The 16,146-nt window shown below is 39.1% G+C and overlaps 1 protein-coding gene across 1 annotated transcript in view; it reads right to left on the reverse strand.

Annotated features, from left to right (window-relative positions):
• The window catches only part of LOC145996032 (transcription factor hamlet-like), a 438,379-nt gene that overhangs the window by 71,513 nt on the left and 350,720 nt on the right, over positions 1-16,146 (reverse strand). The window contains exon 3 of the mRNA XM_083132219.1: positions 236-359. Within this exon, the coding sequence (XP_082988345.1) occupies positions 236-359 (124 nt within the window). The remainder of the gene's footprint in view (positions 1-235; positions 360-16,146) is intronic.

Here is a 16,146-nt window from a genome sequence, read left to right on the forward strand (position 1 = left end):
AAGAGGGATGAGGAGACAGGTGAGTGAAGAAGTTTACATAATTCAGAACTACTAAATTTGTAATCATCTCCAGCATTTTAAGTTTTTTTCAGTTTGGTCCCCTGAGATACGTAAAATTGAGTTTGCACTGTATTTCGAACAGTATCCCGAACCATAATAATGTATTTACAATCTGTAGTTATTCCTATTCGAAACAGCATTCTGAAACAAAGTACAGAACGAAAGATACACTCACCAGTCTCTCGGTCGCTTCTATCTTCTGACGTGGACTCTGTGAACATGTCCAACTGGATTGGCTCCTTTGGACCCAGAAGAAGTTCCTCCGAAGCGCCAATGTCTCGGGTTGTTTCGTAGAATATCTGCAAGAAATATATTCAGCGTCACGTATCTCAGGAAATATACCAGCTAGAGTATTAATGTTCAATAGTAGAAACACACAGCAACAGATTAAAGAAAAAAATCATAGTAATTATATTTGGTCGCACATCAGCTCCACTTAAGAAAAGCGATAAGGTCGAGAACATCCATTAGTTCATTATGCATATACACTTGGAAATTATTGTAACTTGTCTAAATTTAGAAATTATTATTACTACTAAATTTGAAATGACCCTCGCATTTTCTCTCTGTCTAGGCTAGTCGCGACGCCGAGGATGATTAGATGACATTGATGAAGGTACACTCACGCAGAAACATCCATGCCCTAGCCAGGACTTGATCATGAAGCCATCGAAAACAATGTCGTGACTCAAGCAGTCATACGAAAGCATAACAAGAATCCATTCTCTACATATTTTCTGCAACATATTCCGTTAAATTTTCCCCATATTTCTAATATTAATGGTACATTATTGTGCTTCTAAGTTAGTCTTCACACGCCACTTAAATTGTCATTTCACTCAGCGCCAATTGTAAATTCTGAACGAATTTGCATCGAAAATTAGTGATGATCCTTGTTCGTGAAACATTGTCCCTGCCGTTGACTTTGAGGTACACTAACTCCTCAAGAAGGGTAGATTACAATAAAGAATCGTGTCAATCTAGCAACGACCCAATTTATTTGAAGTTGGCACCACTGGCTGTACCGAGACCTCATTATAAAGAACTACGAAAAGTTTTTAGGAAATGTACACAAATGTCCATTTGTTCTGCACACAAAAACATTTTTTCTATTGTGAAGGATGCCCTCTATGTACAGAATATGAAAATTACTTCACTTGGGATTTTTAAGATAAGTGATGGGTAGACACTCAAATAACTACGAAAATGAATTATTGGTACATACTACAACAGTAATATAACCTTGGAAGTTTGGCAATTGATCATGCTAAAACTTGTTTCAATATTGTCGATAGACCAGCCACATTTTTTACGAACCTCTGGAAGTATCATTCATATGCTTGGCATAATTGTAACAGAATGACTTTTCCCCTTCTCTTTGACGTCAAAGATGCATTTAATAACTGGATGTTAAGGTTAAGGTAGTCTGTATTGAGGGAATTCCCATCTCTCCTGATTAGTATTAATATAGTAAAATAGAAGAAACACAGGCACAGTTTCAGGGGGTCACCACTGGGTGGCCGAGGGTGGGCTCTAGCCCACTTTAAAATAGTCTCAGCCCTTTCGTCTGCCCACCCAAATAGAATGAATACATGATATATTATTTAAATAACGCAAAGTAACAAGCTGGTAAATAATTATAGTATAAATCACACAAAGCGGCGTTAACAATTGACCGACATAACTCAGTTTCACTTCAAAAGTGAATAACGTTTCTAGATTCTCCATTGGGTTTGATTAAAGTGCGAAAAATGATTACGTGCACGAAAATTATCAAATTAAACTTTTAACACATGTAAACAGAATCAGTAAACCTACAAAAATAGGAAAATTTCATTGAATAATTTTGATCAAAATGGTTATTCTAGAATTCATTTTACTATTCCGGTAACTGTGTCTAAATGAGTTTTGGTAAATTATTATTTTTTTTAAATGTTATCAGTTGAATATAATGTTTCCACTATTACGTTTTCAAGTTACGTTTGACTTGAAAAGCATAGAGAAGCTTTTATTTAACCGATGGAAGCAAATTTCGCTTTATTTTTATAATATTCATTATTTTACAAAATACAGGAAATTTATATGCCGAATTTTTAACACTAATAAAAATTGCATACAAAATATTTGTAATAATTGCATTAAAAGTATGAATTTGAGCATGAACAAGAATGCTCCAGTACAGTACAACGTTCATGAACATCACTCCACCTTGAAAAATTCCTAGCTCTGGCCCTTGCCATGGCCACCGAACCAGAGTCCACCTAAAGATATTTTATTCACCCTTAAGACGACGAGAGTCGATTCCGAGGCCACTGTATCCATCCATTCTTGAATTCTAGAGGACAGACCGTCCTAAACGGATGTGTTGGTGCAAGAGGAGAGAGAAAATAAATTAAACAGATACAGAAAATAAGGAGATAAGCACATAATTTGTTCTGGGGGGGGGGCATCAGCGCTTAAAGTGGGGAGAAGGCTGGGCGATACTTTCCCACCGTTAAGAGAATTCTCACAAAGCATTCCCCGCATTTCACGACACCCCTTGTACCGGTCTTCAAGATACAATTTCAAAATTTGAATTATATAACTTATTTCTTGGTACTTCAGGTGGGCAGCCCCCCCCCCCCCCTTGGGCCCTCCTTGCGGGAGCCCTTGTATGTGTGTATATGTATGTGTGCAGAGAGAGAGAGAGAGAAATAACAATAAATAAATTTGTCATAACACTTCTCCCTTCCTTTGACCAGAACGACCCTTCAGTCCCAACTTTTTTCCGAAACTTCGGGACAGAAAACTGTATTTGGGTATGTTTCTAGAAAAATCTGGGGCGTATAAAAACCATACCCTTCGACCAAAGACCAATTTGAATGCGGGACCGAACGTTGGTCCGAAAAGCATGAAGGTCATTCCGGTACAAAAAACACTAGAATCCATCCACAAATACCGGAGAGCTTGAACAATCGTGTATCTGGGTCGATAGGATCTAGTATTTCTGCTTATTATATATGCCAATGGACATATCAATATAACCTATGTGACACACAAAACACCACACCGCCCTCTTTGTTACGATTCTCCCACTTTGCGTGATCAGCTTTTCGATACGGATCAGGTCACTCAGATGTCCTTGATGTGTAGGGTATCTGGCCAAGATTCGTGGCTCCGGACTCAGTTTCGGTACACGACAAAGAAACAAAGAAAAGAAAGGGGAAGAAATGAAGAATATTTCTGAGGATAAAAGGCAAACACTCTATTGGTAATTTTCTCTACGATATATCATTATTCCGACAGCTTTCCAATGCTCAATCGCCTTCCTTGCGCGCCAATGTCACGATAAGTCCTCGTTCAGCTTTCAACGGTTAGTTTCATGAGCGGCCGATAGATGGGGAAAGCGTGCAATTCTGTATTTCATTGTCTGTTTCTGCGAGTTCTTGAGCAGTCACTGCTGGTGTAATAAGACTTTAATCTCTTTTTGGTTTTTGCCAAATTGTGTAGCGTTAATTCCTTCGCGGCTTTTTCGTTCATTCTTAAACCTGGTCGAAAATCTACCTCTCGTATTTATTACTTTGTACCCGAGTAATAAATAATTTGTGCTTTATCTTTTCGAGTATTCCCTTCTTTTGATTGTTCGTCATTTCGAGTGAAATCCTGTTTTTCTCTGTTCTCTTCTCCCTTAATACACCTTGCAGGTTATCATTCACCTCACTTGATATTTTCTGACAAATTCCCCACAACTCCAGTAGTCGAATCCTGGTCTTGGCTTGGGTGTTATTTGTGAGTATTCTTTCATCATTCATCCTCATAGTCGCAATTAGCAGCAAGTTGTAGTGAAGCGACGCTAAATCACAAATCTGACAAATTTCCACAGCACTCCAAAGAAGTCTGGGACTGATTTATCCGCCCAAATGTCCTAAACCGCCATTTTTTTTACGAAGGACCAATTAATGTTAATTTTGGATATGAATTTATCCTTACACCCCACTCCCCCTGATGGAATATTCTACAAGGTCCGCCCATAAAGAAACCGAACTGTAAAAAAAAAAGTACCGTATTCTGGCAACACTGCAAAGAGCTATATCTAAACTTCCCGCCAGTGCATGTTTCAATCTGTTACAGGCAGCAATGTTGCCACATGAAGGGAAATTTCTCTTTTGCAGGGAAATTCGGACCGAAATTTTAGCCAAAAGGGAAAAGGGAATTTCGATGAAAAATATAACAATTTCAGGAAATTTTAAGACTTGTGACTTTACATTATTACAGTTGATATTAAGTTCCAGTTTCATATTCACAATTTTATTTGTTTCTGATCCTTCATATATCTGCTCCCTTGAATATTAGCCTGTATCTATTTGTATTTCTCTTAAGTTTATTATACGTCGCCTTTCTGTATCTTCGGATAATTGTAACGATTAGAATTAACGATTTAATGGATTCCTGACCATGATTTAAGGTAGTGTCTGCTCCCACGTTATTTTTCTGCTGTAACCCAAAAGAGACATGCGCATGACAGCAGACTCGGTCTTTGTTTTATCGTGATTTCATCATGCTATGTATGCAATTACGTCTGTAACACATACTGTGAAGTTTTAGCGATTACTTACACAAAAATGTTTTAAGATTAGGCCCCTTAACATTATTCTAATAATAAACCCAAATGCTCTCGTATTACAACGTTGTAGGTTAGGTTCTGTTAGCATTAAAATAATATCGCTAAATGGTTTCTAAAAAAAAAGATTCTAAATTGCATGGACATTCATTCCCACTAGTCATAAACTTGCATTTTTCTCGTCTTCATCTGCTCTTAAGATTTGTAACTTCCTCTTAGCAGACGAATTACGTGGCAGGAGCAAATTTGACGCTCATTCTTACTACTGACACGCGCGTGGCAGCACACTCGGCCATGATTTACATCTGGGACATCTGACCAGAAAGGAATGAAGCTTCACATATGTGAAAAAATTGTGTAATATTCTTTATTCATACGACCATGGAGCAACGGAAATTTTACTACTACTGCTGCTGCTGCTGCTACTACTACCACTGCTAATAATAAAATAATAATAATAATAATAATTATTATTATATTTGTTTAGGTTAAGTGGAAAATAGTCCAAAAAGGGAAATTTTGCCCCTTGGAAAGGGAAATTGTGCCCTCAGATTGTGGCAACACTGACAGGTAGCGGTATCGGGGCAAGCGTACGTCAGAAGCAGGTCGTGTGCAGGCGGCGTACAAAATACGCGCACCAAGATGGAACAACGATACAGCATAAAGTTTTGTTACAAATTGGGTAAATCGTTTACCGAAACGTTACAGATGATATGGGCAGTGTATGGTGATGCAGCATTATCAAGAATCCAGGTGTATGGCTGGTACAGTGGGATCCATGAGTGCAAATTTTCCACGACTATTTTCATTAATTTTTCTCTTACATCCTGTGTGTTTTTAAGCGATGGATCTTTATGTATGATGGTGCAGAAGTTGTCAACAGCTTGTTTTGAGTTTTCTTTTAATTCTTGAAGCTCTTATTGGGTCAAATATAGTGCACGAACATGGCGATGGACAATTTGCACGGTAATACTCATGGATCCCACTGTACAATCGTTTCAAAGGTGGACGTGAAAGTGTCGAGGATGAACAAAGATCAGGACAACGGTGTTCCTGATCTAATTTTTTGATTCCCAAGGACTGATCCACCATGAATTTGTCCCTGAAAACCAAACAATCAATCAGTGGTATTACAAGAAAGTGCTTGGTCGACTCAGAAACATGATGAAGCGGGTTAGAAAGGACCTCTGTGATTCTGGCCAATGGTTTCTGTTACACGATAATGCTCGGCATCATACCGCATTGTCTGTACAACAATACCCTGCTAAGCATTTAGTGACAGTGATCAATCACCCTCTATATTCTCCGGACATATCGCCTGCTGATTTTTCCCCATTTCCTAAGCTTAAGATGGCTATGAAAGGGCGAAGATTTGACGACGTCGCGAACATTAAATTAAATGTTGCGCGTATTTTGCGAACATTTACTGCCAATGACTATCAACATTGTTTCCAAGACCTGTACAAACGCTAGTCAAAGTGTATTGCCTCCTCTGGTAATTTTTTGAAGGTGATAAAGTCATTTGAAGGTAATTTCATGTTTTCTTTCCTAAATAAAAAGTTCGGTTTCTTTATGGGCGAACCTTGTAGATAAATCCCTTGTCTGGGGCTTATTTTTACACATATCTACCTCGTTCGTGGTCTCACCCCCAAAGGGCCTTCTATCATTCACATTATGATACCATCCGTAATGCTGTTGAGAATTTGAGGTCAAGATGAGGATTTTCAAAGTTTGTTTAAGTCTACTTTACGCTAATCGTGACTGGATATAGAGCTTAAAGTGGGATCAAAATGCAATTTACTCTCAACGGGGATGCGACAGTGTTACCATTACGTCATTGGCGAGGCCCTAGAAAGCAGAGAGTATTGATAATGATCATCAAGGTAAATCCAGATAGAGAGAGAGATGAATAGGATTAAACGCTCAAATATAATACTATAATCAGTGGCGTAGCAAGATATCGCGAGGCCCTTGGCGAGATTAAAATGCGAGGCCCAACGTCAGTTCTTTAACTTTGAAACCTCAATGCAAATCGATACAACATATTCAGGGATACGTCAACAAATTATCATATTTAAATAATAATAATAATTACTGACGAAAATTACATTTAATAATTTCACTCACTTAAAAATGGCATACTTACAGCAGGGAAGGAGCAAGAAGAAACCTAAAAAAAAATTGTAAAAAAATGCAACGAAAACAAACAAAAAGCGGTACAGAGAACACTGTGCCTCATTACAGTTGCTTTATTGTTAACATTAAAATCTGGAGCGCAAGGTCTAGAGGAAGAAAAAAGGCAAGACAAGGTGCATTTTTATTCAAGAATAAATGGGTAAAAATGTTCAAGCAAGTTATCATGAATTTTCGCGTAAATAGTTCACATGAGAAGTGCGACAATAATTTCTACTTTTTTCTGGCCCCTTTAGGCTTAGGGCCCGCCTAAGGGGCACCTGATTTGACGTATTTATTCAAATTCTAACTTTTAATTAGAATTTAAAGCCAGATATAAACATACTGTTTTAATTTTATTGCCCGCAAATAATCCTTGTCCATCTATTTTTCTCACTTCTATTTATTACATTTTTTGTATCAACCCCTGAGGCTCCGGGCGGTGGACTTTGCCCACCCCTTACTACGTCACAGAATATAATACTAATTATTTCTCTACGAGTCTATTTCTAGAATATGCAGCTAAGTTGAACCAAAAATCGGGACCAATCAGAACTCGTTCCATGCCCTCCATCCATTGAGTAATTCAATGTGGATATTCCTGAGTAGTCCCATTGTTAGAGAAACAGTACATCGTATCTTCCATAAATTACCCAACTTAACGATGTGATAACTTCCCAAGAAATGGTTCGTGACGCGTACTTATCAAGAAACTCCTCCATGACGATGCAGTTATCAGAGAACATGGCGTATCGCAACAATGGGCCTAGCGTCCTGTTATTGGTAGCGATCGGTGACGTCAGGAATGAAAAGGCCGTAATCCATTTTTACCAGCTGTTACTCGGATCGCCAGCTTTTTTATTGCCGATTAAATAGCTACACAAGGCACCGTGCATCCAATACTGCGACGAATCAATAACAATATATGCATTTGTCTTCCTTTTATTTATCACGTTATGTCTTGATTGATATTTTGTGCAAAACATCCGTTGAAAAGAAGCAGCTTTATGATTTTATGTATGAGTTACTGTGTAAGTTATATTTTTATTCAAAATATTAGCCGATTTGCTCGGCGACTCCGTAATGAATTTATTACTTGAAGACCTACTGGCCGGTAAACTAGGTACGTCCACCTACTCAAGATTCCAAGTTATCCACACTACACTGCTGGATAACATTAACTTCTCAGTGACCGAGGCATTTCGGGTATTTTGCGGGACACACACAGCTTGCAGCAAACTCAAAACTAAATGTCGGGAGCTCTGAACCTGGCACTCCTAACCTAACCACATTAGACCTAAGCGTAATTGTAGATTAGTAAGTGTTAGGTTAGGAGGGCCTGCCCCGCACGCAAGACCCCATTTAGAGAATGAACCTCTACTCTATCTCGAGTCTCAGCATGATGACCTCAACTTTTTTGATTTACTATCTCTTATCCGTTTATTATATTTTAATTCCTCATTGTAACAATATTTCCCTGGCTTGTACGTAAATCTTCCAATCCTTCTGAGCGAATTATTTTTTTCAGCTTCTATCAGTGATGACGTCCGCTCCATAAGTGCTGTTCATATCGTTTTGTTTATAGAATGAAGACAAAAGAAGCGAGACAAGTGGGGAAATACCTGTGGGAAGTAAGAGAACGGAGGGGGAAAGCTATCAGAGATGACAGCGAAATTAGTGATCATGCTCAAACAGAGCCATCTTTATAGTGTAACGTAAAGTGTAAGCACCCCTTATCACATAAAGAAGAGGGGAGAATGGGAGTGTGAAAGGCAGCCCGAGAAACAGTGCAAGAGGGGAGTTTGTGTGGAAGTGAAAGATTGGAATAGAGATATATAGAGACTGGACACCAAAGGAATCAGACACATAACTTTTTTTTATTGCTAAACTATACTTATTGTGTCTAATTTTCTTATATCTGATCAACTACTAAGAGTGTCTGTATATTAACATAAAGAGGGTACAATATTAATACATGACTGTAAGTAAAGAGTAAGTGCGTATAAAGTAAAATTTATGTAGTGCGTACAGCTCGCACAAGGAAAATGCAAATAAAAAAAAGTGCTGTTTATCCATTGTTCTCTATCCAGTAGGCAGATTTTTCGCTGGAATCTCCAGGTTTCCCAATCTTGCGCCTTATGTTTCATGTCAGATTAGTATCATCTATGAATTGATTTCTTCTTTCCCGAAACCTTTCCTGTTTACGATTTTCTTCAGCGTATCAGCGTATTCCTCCTGGGCCAGAGTTTCAACCGATTTGTTTTCTTTTCTTGATCACTTCCAGCATTGCTATTTTTTCATCAACTTTATCCAGCATCCTTTTGCACACTTCGTAGCGCTCAGGTTGCTGCGCCATGCAATGCTACCAGGTTCGGAAAGTTACATCTTAAAGGTAACTTGAGTTACAGTTACTTGGTTCAAAAAGTAACTCAATTACAGTTACTAATTTTAAAAAGTAACGCAGTTATAGTTACTTGATAAGTATCAGCAAGTTATTTTTACAGTTACTTTCTGTCCTCCTTGCTTTAGGCGATTCCGATAAAATTGTTTCACCTTAGCATCCAAAGAAGACACATAATTAAAACAGAATTAGCTCTTCCCAACGTTACAAGTTTCAAATTAACAACTGAAGTGTCGTAAAGTAACTCTAAAAGTGTTTATAATGTTACTTTCATTGCAAAAAATCTCTGATACAGTTACTACTAGTTACTTTTAAAAGTAACTAGTTACAGAATGTCTAAAAAGTAATTGTTAATTCCGAACACTCAATGCTACACTCAACATTGACAGTGACGTAATTACACTATGAAGTTTTCTGTTCAGACACTGTTAAACCCATTCTTCATGATATTCCTTGTAATTCTTTGTACGGTCACCGGCAATAAGAGCACCTAGATCCTGAAATACTTGCTTCCCTGCAAGGCGTTGTGCGTGTTGCCTAACTCCACGGCGGTGAAAATTTGCTATTAAAATTAACTTGTCGCCGTAGGGTTAGGCAATACGCACAACGCCTTGCAGGGAAGGGATTTCAGGATCTATACTCTGTCCCAGCTAACTGAGGAGTAGGGATGGCCAAACGGATCCGGATCCGGATCCGGGTCTGAAAGTTTCGGATCTGGATCCTAATTCGAAAGTTCCGGATCTGGATCCGGATCCGAGAGTTCCGGATCCGAAAGTTCCTGATCTGGATCCGGATCCGGATCCGAAAATCCGGATACGGATCCGAGAGTTTCGTATCTCAATCCAATTATAATATTACCACACCTTAAAAGGTATTATGATCTTCGATTACAAAGAAATTTTTCGTTAGTCCTACAAGAATTTTTTTCAAGTGTTGTTTTTTTGCCGAAACAAAAAACACGTATTTCTTCATTTGGGCCCCGCAAGTTTCATGGAAATCGGAGGGGGAGACTTAGACCTCCCTTGTAGGTGTATTAATTAATTACAAATCGCGCACGCGCGCACACACACTATGTATATGTGTGTGTGTATGTATATTAGCAGGTAATAATATGTTATAAGCACATTCTTACTTTCCAAAGAAGCGCATGTGGGATGGCAAAATGGATCCGGATCCGAAAATTCCGGATCAGGATCCGAAAGTACCGGATCCGGATCCGAAAATTCTGGATCCGGATCCGAAAGTTCTGGATCCGAATCCGAAAATTCTGGATCCGGATCCGAAAGCACCGGATCCGGATCCGAAAAATTTTAGGATCCGGATTCTAAGGATCCGGAACCAACCGGATCCGGATTTCGGATCCGCCAGGATCCGGATCTGGCCATCCCTACTGTGGAGCAGGCAAACAAAAACAAGTCTCTGCGCAAGTAGTGACGCTTGCTCCACTCTGCCCCTCCCCTCCACGCGGGAGTGCGGTGCACAGGAGTCGCGGATCTGCACAGGTTTCTTTGCTTGTGGTTCCACTAGAGGTGTCCCATTTTCTTTCTTGGTGACTGTACTTTTCTATCACTTCTTTTTTTTTTTATCTGTATGACCGCTCCGAAAAAAGGGTGGAGATAATATTGTTAAGCGGGTTGCAGCCGTGAAGGGAGAAGCGTTAAGGGCCAGGTTACATGCAGAAGACGGTCCTTCTAAGGGCCACGTCATCCGAACCCTTCCTCTTGCTGCCCAGATTTTGCGATATCGCAATGAGGACGTCGGCCGCTGGCAGATAGTATCCGTTGCCCCATGCGACGTCTGTCCCCCTCCTTCGTAATTGTTGCTTCCAAGACCTTCGCAGCGAGATAAAAACAAAGCGGCTGTTGACGGGGGAAGGGGGGAAGCGTTGTTCTTTGCATGGAATTCCTGGATGCGTGCAAGTACGTCCCTTGGGTGGGAGATCAGGGATAAGATGAAACATGAGGCGCCTTCTCCGTTTGTCTTGGTCGCGTGTCTTTTCAAGCTTGCAGCAAGAACCTCATCCTTCAGTGTTGCCAGGTTCTAGCAAGTTGTCGGAATGTTAGTGACAATCGTGTAAGGCAAAGGTAGATAAAGTTTCCTGCTGTGAACATTGCACTATGCCACCAAGGCAGACATAGGGGGGGGGGGGGGAGGTAGGGTCTCTCACATTATCGATCGCGGTCATTTTTGTTTTGGAATGTGATGTAATCAACACTACGCTCTGCCCTCCTTTATCCCCCAGGGTTGTCCCCTGTTGTTGGATGAACCCCAGAGCAGATTTACGGAGAGACAAAGCAGGAAAAATGCCGACATTAGATTACCCACTCCGGGTACCAAACCCGGGCACTATGGAGAGACGATGGGTCTCTTAACCTCTTAATATATAAAAACGAAACACAACTCTTTCTTTATACAAAGAAATGAATATTTTAATTTTTATTTTAAGTCTACTTTAAGCATAGATAGGTTAATCAGGACTGGGCCTACAGTTTAAGATACGAACAGCTATGTGCTTCCACCGGGTATCGAATCCGGGACCTCTTGACAACAAAGCAACGATGTTACCACTAGATTAACTATGTAATGGGCGTTAATAATTCAAAATGGCCATGTTCACTTTCTCTACGACAGTTGGATGGCAGTGGATATTTGCCGTCATTTCTCTAGCTATTTTACAGTGAAAAAAATAATATGGATCGGAACTAATGTGCCCCCTGTCCATCGGGAATCGAACTTGGTGCCTCTTGATTACAAGGCAACAGTAAGAAAGACCATGATCAAGGATGATCTACTATGCCAACATTAACACGTATAAATGCAGAAGTAAACTTACTATTTAATAACAAACTTCAACATTTATTTCCTTGTGAAAAGGCTTGAAAAAACATGGTGAGTCTGCTTACAAAAAGCGAAAAAGAAGAATATCGCTTAAATGCTGTGAAGAAAATAATGCATTGAGTCTAGGCAACATTAGAAATTTTATTTTTGAGAGGGAGACAGACGTTTTGTTAAGGGACATCAAGATGATCAAGTACACAAGTGATGATGGTATGGTGGCGAAGAGCAAGTTTGAAGGATTTAGCCGTGTCATAGTGTCGTGAATGACGAAACAAGGAGCTCGTTTAGATAAATGCTTATGAAACAATATTAAATGACGAAAGGAAATTGACGGAGAGAGTGAGAGATAAAGTAAGAGAGAAGAGAGAGAGTGAGAGATAAAGTAAGAGAGAAGAGAGAGAGTGAGAGAGAGAGTAAGAGAGAGAGAGAGAGAGTAGAGAGAGGAGAGGAGAGAGAGAGAGAGAGAGAGAGAGAGAGAGAGAGAGAGAGAGAGAGAGAGAGAGAGAGAGAGAGAGACTTTTGTTTTGTCACCATTGTTGTTTTCTTCAGTCGTACGTGAGACGGAGAATAGTTCTAGTGTATTGCAAGGTAATTATTCTTGCTTCTCAGTTCATTTCTAGTTTAGACTGAGCAACCCAGTTTATTCATTATTCTAAGTGTAACTACCTTGAATCCACTGATTAGAACTAGTGCAAGTTCAACTTCCAATAAGTTCACGATATGCTTACTTGAAACAACCAACAAAACATTACAGTGATATAATACATAGCCTACATGTTGAATCATCACTGTTTAGAATATTTTCACATTTCCAATAGAGAATTATAATATTTTCTTATATTCAGTGTGACTTACGAATCGAAGAAACTTAAACCTTTCAATTAACATCAGCCCTTAGGTAATAGAATGCACCCATAATCATTTTTCTGAGAATTGAAATGTCAGAACTCTCGTTATACCATGTGTATAACAAATATAAGTACACACATTCCTCAAAAGAAGAAACAATTAAATTTGCTTACAAATTATAAAATGTATCGGTTTCGGAATAATTAACATAAGTGAATATAGAGTTATGAAAACATTCGTAAGTAGCTCCATCTGTACAACAATTAGAAAATTAACTTCAGTTAATAGGAAACTACACAATGTGGAACTTTAAACTAGAAGAGAACGGCTGCTCTAATCGCAATCAAAACAGGTGGGGAACATCCGTAACGTTTATTGATTATCAGATTGCAGGAGCATGTAGTAGATATGCTATCTCGTTCATCGCCTTGAACTTCCGTGCACGATAGCAATGCAATGAACAGTTCGAGGACAATCATTAACTGCGTAATTAGACCTGTAATAATCAAGTCTGAAATGTGGGAACACATCACGCACCCTATAAAAGTTTCATTCCCGGAGCAGTGATTAGGTTACTATTACAAGAGATCATAAGCAATAAAGCTAGCGAGAAATACATGCAAATGTGCATTAAAACTGAGAATGAAAACAGGAAAATTGATTTAAAAGACACATATAATATCAGCAATTAGCATCTTGAAATAGCAGTCAGTGCTTGTTGAACAAATTAGATGAAGGATGATTTAGGTATCATTCTCTTCAAACAATGGAGTGCTTGTTTTAAGAACAGGGTATAATACTCTCATTTCCTTCAAATGAGGAAGCGCTTGTTGCGCAAATTAAAAAAAAATTATATCACCTCAATGGGTCTGACTCATAACACAACAGACAACCAACATCGTGTTCTGACGTAAGCAAGAAATGCTTTCGTTGTTAGGTTAGGTCTGCAATTTTATCTGGGCTTGTCCAAAAAGGTATTATTTACGCTAAGAGAAGTAAGGCTAACAAGCCTAAACTAGCAACGTAGACCTTCCACACTCACATCAGAACACAATGTTATTGTCTGTTGTGGTATGAAACACGTCATCATTCTCTTCAAGTAGCAAAGTGTCTGATGGAAGATACAATTCTCAATTTCTTCTAAGTGCTTGGTGGAAGAGGGTGACAATATCAACCCCATTCCCAAATCATTGATGAAATAATATTTTTCTATTATTATTTATGCCTAAGATGACAGAATGCAAATATACTTCCCATTCATACCATCAGCAAATTACAGTAACTGTCTAAGGTCCGTTATAAACTTTGCCATCGTTCTTCTGCATATCTTTGCAGTTTGGCTTACAAGTAAAGGGGGAACCTCCGAAAAATGCTCTCCTCCTCCTCCAGACACCCGCACACATTCGAAGGTATGCGCTATTGCCTCGGTGCCTTAAATTATACCGGGAAATCAGTGACGCAAAATATTTACCGGATTCCCCCGTTTATTCTTTATTTGTAATTATTTTAATTTTCATATAGGTATGATTTAATATCATACCAGAAAATGGACCAATGATTATTCGGATTATTGGTTTACATATAACAGTGTAAGTATGGTTAACATGTTATTGTGTTAGATCTACAATTATTGATTTTTAGGATCTTAAATTTAGAGAAAGGTTAGTAATCTGAAGGTTAATACTAGTGTAAAGTGTATGAAATGGTATTATTAAAAAAAAGAAAAAAGAAAAGATTAGAGATTTAAAGTTGACACAGTTACTAATTGGGGGGTAGGAAGTTTAAAAGCCTCTATTTATTGTTAATTTTATGTTAAAAGATTTTCATCACCATGAATATTAGTAAAGGTCTAGTAAGATGACAGAATAGGTTCGTTGTCACTTTAGTTTCGAGGAAAACATTAAGAAGAAGAAAATAAATATGCGTCTTCTTTCGTTCTAGGCAGGGCCATAGCGAGGGGTAGGCCTAGCGGGGCTGAAGACTAGGGCGCAGGAGTCGAAATGGACCGGAGCAGACCGGAACGGCGTTCCGGTTCCATGAATATCTGGACCCTTCCCGTTCCGTGTCGTCACTGTTGTAATCAGAGACAAAAAACAGGCAACAGCATGTTAACAAAAGTAAAGCGTTTCGTATCGTGAAAATTCCCATTTCGAGCCCTGCTAGGGTGCGCCTTACACAGACGGCGTCATTCAAAACTTTTTTTCTAATGCAACAAAGTCAGAATATGCTACGGAGAAATTTACTCTTGGCAGAGGTATATTCTGCTGTAATTTTCTAGTTTCCAATAGCACGTTTTTAAAGATGCTCTTCAGGCACTAAGACATAACTGAAATATTCATAAACGTGCTATATATATATAAAGAAAAATCAGAAATGCAAACATCGACTCTCTATATACAGGGTGTACACAAAGTGTCTGACACATTTCAATTAGTAATAAATCAGAAACTAATGAAGATTCAAAAAATACCGGAAAACGTTCGTTCAAAACACGACGAACAATGATGACGAACCTTGCAAAAGTGATGAACTTTTATGAACAGAAAACCAGAATAAACAACATGATAGCCACCGTGGATGTCGGCATGCTGCCCCGAACGTGGGAAGAAGTCTTGACATTCTCCGTGTGACAAAAGGAGCACATGTAGCCTACTGAAGCAGGACACAACACTTTTTGAGTTTATCTATCTAGCATTGCCACCAGTTTATTTGTATATTCATTAGTTTTTCATTAATAATTGAAATGTGTCAGACACTGTGTGTAGACAACCATTATTTTATAATGAGCTTATGGCACAAGAAGAAAATATCACAGGATGCACATAAATGTCGGTGCTTGGGGGTAAAGGCGCCAAACCGCAATCCTGCCTAGGCCGCCAAAACATCTAGCTACGAGGATGGTTCCAGCACATCATTAAATCGATCATCGAACCAAGACTTGATACAACCCTTTCGTGCCAAGTTACATTTTCCCGAACCTTGCATTTCCTGCTTCGAAGAGGGGGGGGGGGGGATTGGGGGCTGTAACAGCAACCGAACGAGGGGGTTTCGGCTCATCTTCTTCTTTTTTTCTGTTCACCAATTGCGTGCATCTTGTACATGCGATGGGTCTGCCAAAACATAGGACACAAGTAACTTCCTAACCTCGCTTGCGGCTGAAGCAGTTCCCGAGGGATACCATCCCATAAATCAATTTGAAACCCGATGGCACGGAGGGGAGAAGAAT

The sequence above is a fragment of the Lepisma saccharinum genome, chromosome 12, assembly GCF_977018435.1.
Source record: "Lepisma saccharinum chromosome 12, izLepSacc3.1, whole genome shotgun sequence".
NCBI lineage: Eukaryota > Metazoa > Arthropoda > Insecta > Zygentoma > Lepismatidae > Lepisma > Lepisma saccharinum.